General features: G+C 44.5%; 1 protein-coding gene across 4 annotated transcripts in view; it reads right to left on the bottom strand.

Moving 5' to 3' along the window:
• The window catches only part of GRAMD1B (GRAM domain containing 1B), a 216095-nt gene that overhangs the window by 140611 nt on the left and 68517 nt on the right, over window positions 1–6967 (bottom strand). For 2 of the 4 annotated variants that reach the window (XM_082200953.1, XM_082200952.1), the window contains exon 1: window positions 5785–6813. In XM_082200953.1, coding sequence (XP_082057079.1) covers window positions 5785–6128 — 344 coding nt within the window. In that variant the 5' untranslated portion in view covers window positions 6129–6813. Of the gene's footprint in view, window positions 1–5784; window positions 6815–6967 lie in introns of those variants that run through there. The other 2 variants (XM_082200951.1, XM_082200950.1) reach the window with 2 other exon arrangements.

Consider the following 6967-nt stretch of genomic DNA (forward strand, 5'->3'; position numbering starts at 1 on the left):
TGAGAGATGGAAAATGTTGTCTGTGATCTCAGTCCTCACACCCTTTAGTTAGCGACTGCTCAGTAATGGGCCATACATCCAACTCATGTGACAACTGGGGGCAGGAGTTTTATGGAGGTTCATAACATGAAGTACAGTAACTCATTAGCTGACCTTGAATTCATCAGTACAGTTAGTTTACTTTGTGACCTCCTCATGGCTAGAGCTGCTCAGACTGAGGCAGAAATCTCAGCTCTTGTCAAATAGCCCATACTTCAGATCAGCCTCAAAGAACATCCTCAGCATAGCCCATACTTGCTTTTTAAGTCACTTAAATATTTCCTTTTGCTAAAAGCCAGATTTGCTCATTACCTTGTTTGCTCTTTTATAGCTTAGTCTGCCTGAGAAAAAAGTACAAGAAGTCCATGTACAATCATTAAACATGATCAAAACGTCTGCAACATCAATCCAGGTCCTCACAGATTTCTTACATGCTATGCAACCTTCTTCTGCATCTGACACTAATGAGCAACCACTATGTCCTTTCCCCAAGATTTCAATCAGGGAGCTGGGAATTTTGAGCAGAAAATGTGACAATGTTAAGAAGCCCCTTCTGCCCCACACTCCCCATAGGTTTTTCGACTGTGGCTTCTGCAGCTGCATTTTGTAAAAGCCTCAGAGGAGGAACTACAAGCCACTCACATATAGCTTGGTCTTTGTTTTCTGCAGAACTGAAAGCATCAAAGGGCCAAATCTTCTTTCCTCATCTTCCCAAGCCAGAGACAGAGGTCACTGTGGGAACAAGAAATGAAACTCTTGTTCCTCCACTGCCTCTGTCATGTGGCTATTGACTTTAAAATGTCATTATCCAGAGCTGCCAATTCATCTGCTTCATTAGCATCCCCCAACATGTCATGATGCCAAAAAAGAATCAATTGGTTTTCATTTGGCACATTTGGGCTTCTGGAAGAGGGAGGTAGCTGCGTGTCAAGGTTTCCCAATGCATTTAATGCTAGGATATAAAAATACAAAGACATGTCCTTTAAGATGTTCAGACCGCCAATGTTTGCTTCAGAAGGTTTCTCACTGATTATTCACAATGGTGCCCTGGCCTGTTCTAAAACTAATTTAGATTTCTGAAAATGTATGTTAACTTCCTGCTGAATTATTTGTCTTGATTGTTTTGTGTGTTATATTGTGATGTCCATTGGCCATAAGCATTCAAAATCTGATTGGCTGTTCTAAATCACATGGTTTTCACTTCTGCCTTCTGACAAAATAAAAAAGGTAAAGGACCCCTGACGACTCTGGGGTTGCGGCGCTCATCTCGCTTTACTGGCCAAGGGAGCTGACATTTGTCTGCAGACAGTTTTTCCGAGTCATGTGGCCAGCATGACTAAGCTGCTTCTGGCGAAACCAGAGCAGCACACGGAAACGCTGTTTACCTTCCCGCCGGAGCAGTGTCTATTTATCTACTTGCACTTTGACGTGCTCTCAAACTGCTAGGTTGGCAAGAGCAGGGACCGAGCAACGGGAGCTCACCCCGTCGCGGGGATTTGAATTGACGACTTTCTGATCAGCAAGCCCAAATGGCTCAGTGGTTTAGACCACAGTGCCACCCGCATCCCTTCTGACAATATAGCAGTCATTTAAATTTCCCAGCAGTAAATAATGTACTCGCAGGTTCATGTGTACCAACAGCTTTGTCAGGAAATGCAGAGTCTCACCCCAACAATAGCTCCAAACAGCTGCCCTCCTCAGAGAGAAAACTGGAGAGACTATCCAGTCATTCTGTACTGGGGAGCTGGTGAATGCTGGGAAAAGATTCTTCCTGTTTGTCACCACCCAACTCTAGCCAAAAGGAAAGAACTCTAGTCTAAGGTTACCAGGTGTCCCTGTTTCTAGGGACAGTCCCCGGATTTACAAATCAGTCCCCTGACCAAATCCATCTATTCAGTAGGAAGTTGAAAAGTGTCCCCGGATTCATTGAAAAAAATCTGGTAACCTTACTCTAGCCAAAAGGAAAGAAAGGAGACAGACCAGCAACAGAGCCTCAACAACTATTGGTCAGAATGTGTCATGTGGTCTTCCTTGGCTCTATAAAAGTTTCCAGATCACAGGCTCACAAGAGAGAGATAAATTAACTTTTTTTTTTAAGTCACAAAACATGGTATGGAAAATACTACATCTTGTATACTGTTCTCCTTAAACAGCTGCTTTATTTTTTCCCCTGTGGGATGTCACCTTTACCTCACTTCAGCTATCCAGTTGCCTTGACTACCATCACCACTCATTTGACAGAAGCTGGTCAGTGTATTATTTATAAAGGCAAATTTGGTGAAGATGGGTAAGAAAATGACTTGACTATTCATTTCCCATAGTGACCCATTTCCTGTTCCTACAGAACTGCATGCCCAGGAAGTGCTATAAAAACCATGTTTGTGAACCACCCTGAGGTCTTCAGATGAAGGGCAGTATACAAATGTAATAAATAAAAGAAATAAACTAATAATAAAAAGAAATATTTTAACATCAGAACTACACAATTGAATAAATGATGGGATGATGGACAAACCATCGCTGCATAAATTCTGAAATCCCATTACCAGTGCAGCTAAGTGTTCAAGGGATTCCAACTGCCAGCCAGCGATGGGCGACTAAGAGGCACCATTGCACCTGCTGTATTCTGCTTTGCATGAATGGTGTCAGTACTTAAGCCCTGAAAATCTGTCACACTCAAACTTCTGTTAGTTTTGTATGCACCCTTCATGGCATACACTCCCCCAAATGGTGTGTCTGATGCCCCGTGGCAAGAGCTGAGGAAACTACAACGAAGAAGACACCTGGGGATGCAAGTGGCTTGTGCACCATTCCAGGAGACCAGGGCTGTTAAGTTTGCCATAATTAACTAACCTGTGTTAGAGAGGGATAGTTAATTTTCCTACACAAGGAGGGAATGCCTCTTCTTAAGTTGGTATCTGCTATGAGCTATGCATGAGTGATATAAAAAACAAAGTGCATAACTTTCTTGAAAACTGTTTTCTTCCTGTGCAAAATTATGAAGATTTAACCAATAGCTAACTTAAGACTCCTTTAACTCATGAAATCCACAAGATAATACTCCGCAGCCAGACCAACAGTCTCTGCTGTTTCTTCCTTCTCCATCCCTGAGAACTCCTGTTACCCTCTTCCCATTTCTGAAGGTTGTAACCTCTACAGAAGAGATCATTGTTGGACAGAGAAGGAATTTCATGAGAAAAGCCAAACGTATTTTCCATGGCAACAACAGGATGGATTTGGAATCTGCAATATAGGAAGAGCCAAGTTGTCGTGCTGGTCTTGGTATGTTAATACTCCTAATCCATGTACTAGCCTTTTTCCAAACGCCATTTCAAAAATGTTGTTGGCCACTGTGGTGAACAACAACTTGAGCAGTTGTTAATCAGCGTACAGCCATTTGCACAGCTCCACACTCTCAGATACTTGTGGTTGTGTAGAGGCAGGGGACCACTGGAGATGTGATGCGGTTGACAGGCAAAAGACCTTGATTGCATTCATCTTCCCCATTCCCCTAACTGTTCATTTCTGCATTGTAGCTGAGATTTCACATAATGTAAAAGCCACTTCTAGCAATATAGCAGACTGCACCGCAAGGCTGCATACACACAGCCATTCATTCCGTTTTCCTGACTTTTCCCTAACATGATTTTTAAGCTTCCGCACAATGCAAAAGCCACTTACAGAACTACAATGAAATTATACTGGAATATAGCACAAGTTTAGCACTCATTTTAATACTATTTGTAAATGTATTTTTTGGTTGAAGCAAACAACATGGAAATGAGGACTAAACTTGCACTATATTCTGGTATAGTTCCAGAAAATGCTTTTTTCGTCACCTAAAAGCTCAAACGTAATGCAGATATTAACGGCTAGGGAAATGTTGGGGAAATGAAATCAACTGCCATGCAAAAGCAGCTGTTGCCTTCATTCCCTGCTCTGAGGGTAACTAAAAACATCTGGCTAGCCGCTGTTGGAGAGAACACTTGACTTGATGGCCCTTTGGTTTGATCCAGTAAGACAATGTTTGTGTGCATTTTTAATTTTCTAATATTTATTAAGATGTTATAAACTACTCTTCATCAAACATATTGCATCCTCTCCTGCCATAAATATACTTCCACACTTCATGCATTGCTGTGTTTCACTTTACAACCATTTCCACCCTTCATCAGTCACTCAAGGTATTTGGGGTACCAAGTTGTCTTTTGTATCTGATAGAATGTTTATTCTTACAGCTGATGCAAGGGCATAAGAATCTCTACTTTGTTTAATTTTAAAAGCTGCTAGTTCTGATGGTTAGAGAAAAGTGGCTGATGCAAAACAATTATACAAGGGCAGCGGGGGGGAATTAAAGTAAATTGGGTAACATGGGATTAATTGATCAACTATTCAATTACAAATTGTGGAATTTGATTTGGAATTTAATAGCAGCTATCAGGGGATGCTGTGTTGTCTTCATTAAGCATCCTCAGATATTGCCTAGTTATGGATACTGTGATATTTTAATGTTAATTAAGTGATAAAGGAAGATGATTCATCAACAAAGGACAGTTCGTTACTGACAGCTTCGTTACAGCAGAGAAAGGAATTTGCTTTTCAGATAAGGCATCTCTTGAAGGCTGTGATCCTACACATAATTCTTTGGAATTAAATCTGATTTCAATAGATAGGATTTACTTCCAAGTAAACATAATGAGTTTCAAACTGTTTGATCATCAGCTTTCACTAGCTACTGGTACTTTTAATAATTACTTGCCAAATTGTGAAAAATAAGAGGAATTGAGGTAAACTCATATATTTAATACGGGACATGGGTGGCGCTGTGGTCTAAACCACTGAGCCTAGGGCTTGCCGATTGGAAGGTTGGCGGTTTGAATCCCTGCGACGGGGTGAGCTCCCATTGCTCAGTCCCAGCTCCTGCCAACCTAGCTGTTCAAAAGCACGTCAAAGTGCAAGTAGATAAATAGGTACCGCTCTGGCGGGAAGGTAAACGGCATTTCCATACGCTGCTCTGGTTTCGCCAGAAGCAGCTTAGTAATGCTGGCCACATGACCCAGAAAAACTGTCTGCAGACAAATGTCAGCTCCCTCGGCCAGTAAAGCGAGATGAGCGCCACAACCCCAGAGTCGTCCGCGACTGGACTTAACTGTCCTTTACCTTTTATCATATATTTAATCCAGAAATGTCTCAGAGACTTATCCTATGCAGAACTCTCAGGGTCCTCTAATGATTACATGCTTGCATTAGAAATTTCTAGTCCAAGGAACAAAGGCCTATATGAACCATCATCCACAGATGCAGCTACCAGTTACCTGAAGATGTGATCTGTGGGCAGGGGACCCTAATCTGGTAGAGTTTACTGGTGTGCAATTTCCCCCTTTTGATATCTGAATCACACACACACTTAACACATGGCTATAGTTTAAATATGAGGGTATCAGCATCATGGTGGAAGCAAGCCCATCATTAGCCCATCTAAGCACTACAATGAATCCCCGATTTGTAAACTGCTCCACGTGTTTTGTTTAGCGTTCCGTTGCTGTCTGAAATAAAGAACTAAGAAAACCATGCCCAACAAGTATCAAATCTGCATGCCACTTCAACTAGTTTAGCCAGTAGAGGGAGACATCGTGGAACATGGGCCACGTCAAATAACAGAAAGGCCCATGTCCCCAGTTCTCGAAGGATTCTTCTTCATAGATGGAAAGGTGGAAAGGGAAGAGGGGAAAGGAGGCAACATACCTGCTCTCACTGCATTCCTTCTTCTCCCTCACATTCAACCACTTGCGGAGAAGGAAGCGCTTGCGCCGTGGAGAGGCGCTGGGAGTGGAACAGTTAGACCAAGGTGTGTCCTCATCGCTGGAAGGGGTGATTTCAATGGAGGGGAGCTGTAGGAACTCCTTGCTGGAGGGCGCAGTCTCTAGGCTCGGATCCTGGACATTCCTTGCGCGCCGCATCCTGAACCGCCTTCGGCGCAGGGTCGGCGTGGACGAACTGGACCAGGCGTGGCCGCACTCTGCCACCTGCTGCTCCGGGACTTGCAGTGCCGGGAGCTGGAGGGTCTCTGTCATCTTTGCAGCTGGCATCAGGTGCCCGTATCAGTTCTCCTCCCTCCCTCATTTACTCTTGACACTCTCTCCTTCTCTCTCTCTCCCACCCCACTCAATGCAAACAACACTGAAGACTTAAAATGCGCCTTTCTCCCTCCTTACCAGGCTTGGCATCCTCCCTCCCTCTCCAGTAGGAAATCTCATGTTCCTCAGGTGGTTTCATTTAACAGGAGCCCGGAGGGAGCCAGCTCGCTGCAAGTTGCTCTTGACTTCCTAGCCCAAGTCCTTCAACTCCCGAGAGCAACTTTGTCCCGCATGCTCAGTCAGCCTCCTTCAGAGCTGCAGCAGCCGGTTTAGCATGGGGGGGGGGCAGGCACACATGGAAGCCGAGCTGGCACCAACCAGCTTCCCTCCGCTCTGCTCTGCTCTGGCTTCCAACGGTCCTTGCTTGGCTCTCCTTTTGCTCAGTGGCTGAAGGATTCTCCTCCGGAGCTGGGCTGACAAAACTCTCCGCTGTGTGCACTCTGGAGTGACCAGGTGGGAAGCTGTGAGGAGGTCAGAGAAAAGAGAAAGAGAAAGAGAGAGCGGGGGAGGAAGGAAGGGAGGAAGGAAGGAAGCAGTGATATATGATAAAACTGGCAAAGGAGGAGAAGAGGTGGGAGGGGGGATTTGTCTTCCCCCCCTGTTGCTGATACGCTCAGGCAGCTGCTGCCGCTGCAAGTGTAACCATACACTTAACCTCAAGGGACAAGGGCTCTGTTACCAAATGTGCTGCTCCGATCAGCCACACTGCGGCACATGACAGAAGAGGAATGAAAACAAACCTTTCCTACCAGGCGGTTGGCTGCTCTCTCCCTCCATCTCCCCCTTTCAGG

Source organism: Podarcis vaucheri (assembly GCF_965113315.1).
Source record: "Podarcis vaucheri genome assembly, chromosome: 15".
Classification (NCBI taxonomy): domain Eukaryota; kingdom Metazoa; phylum Chordata; class Lepidosauria; order Squamata; family Lacertidae; genus Podarcis; species Podarcis vaucheri.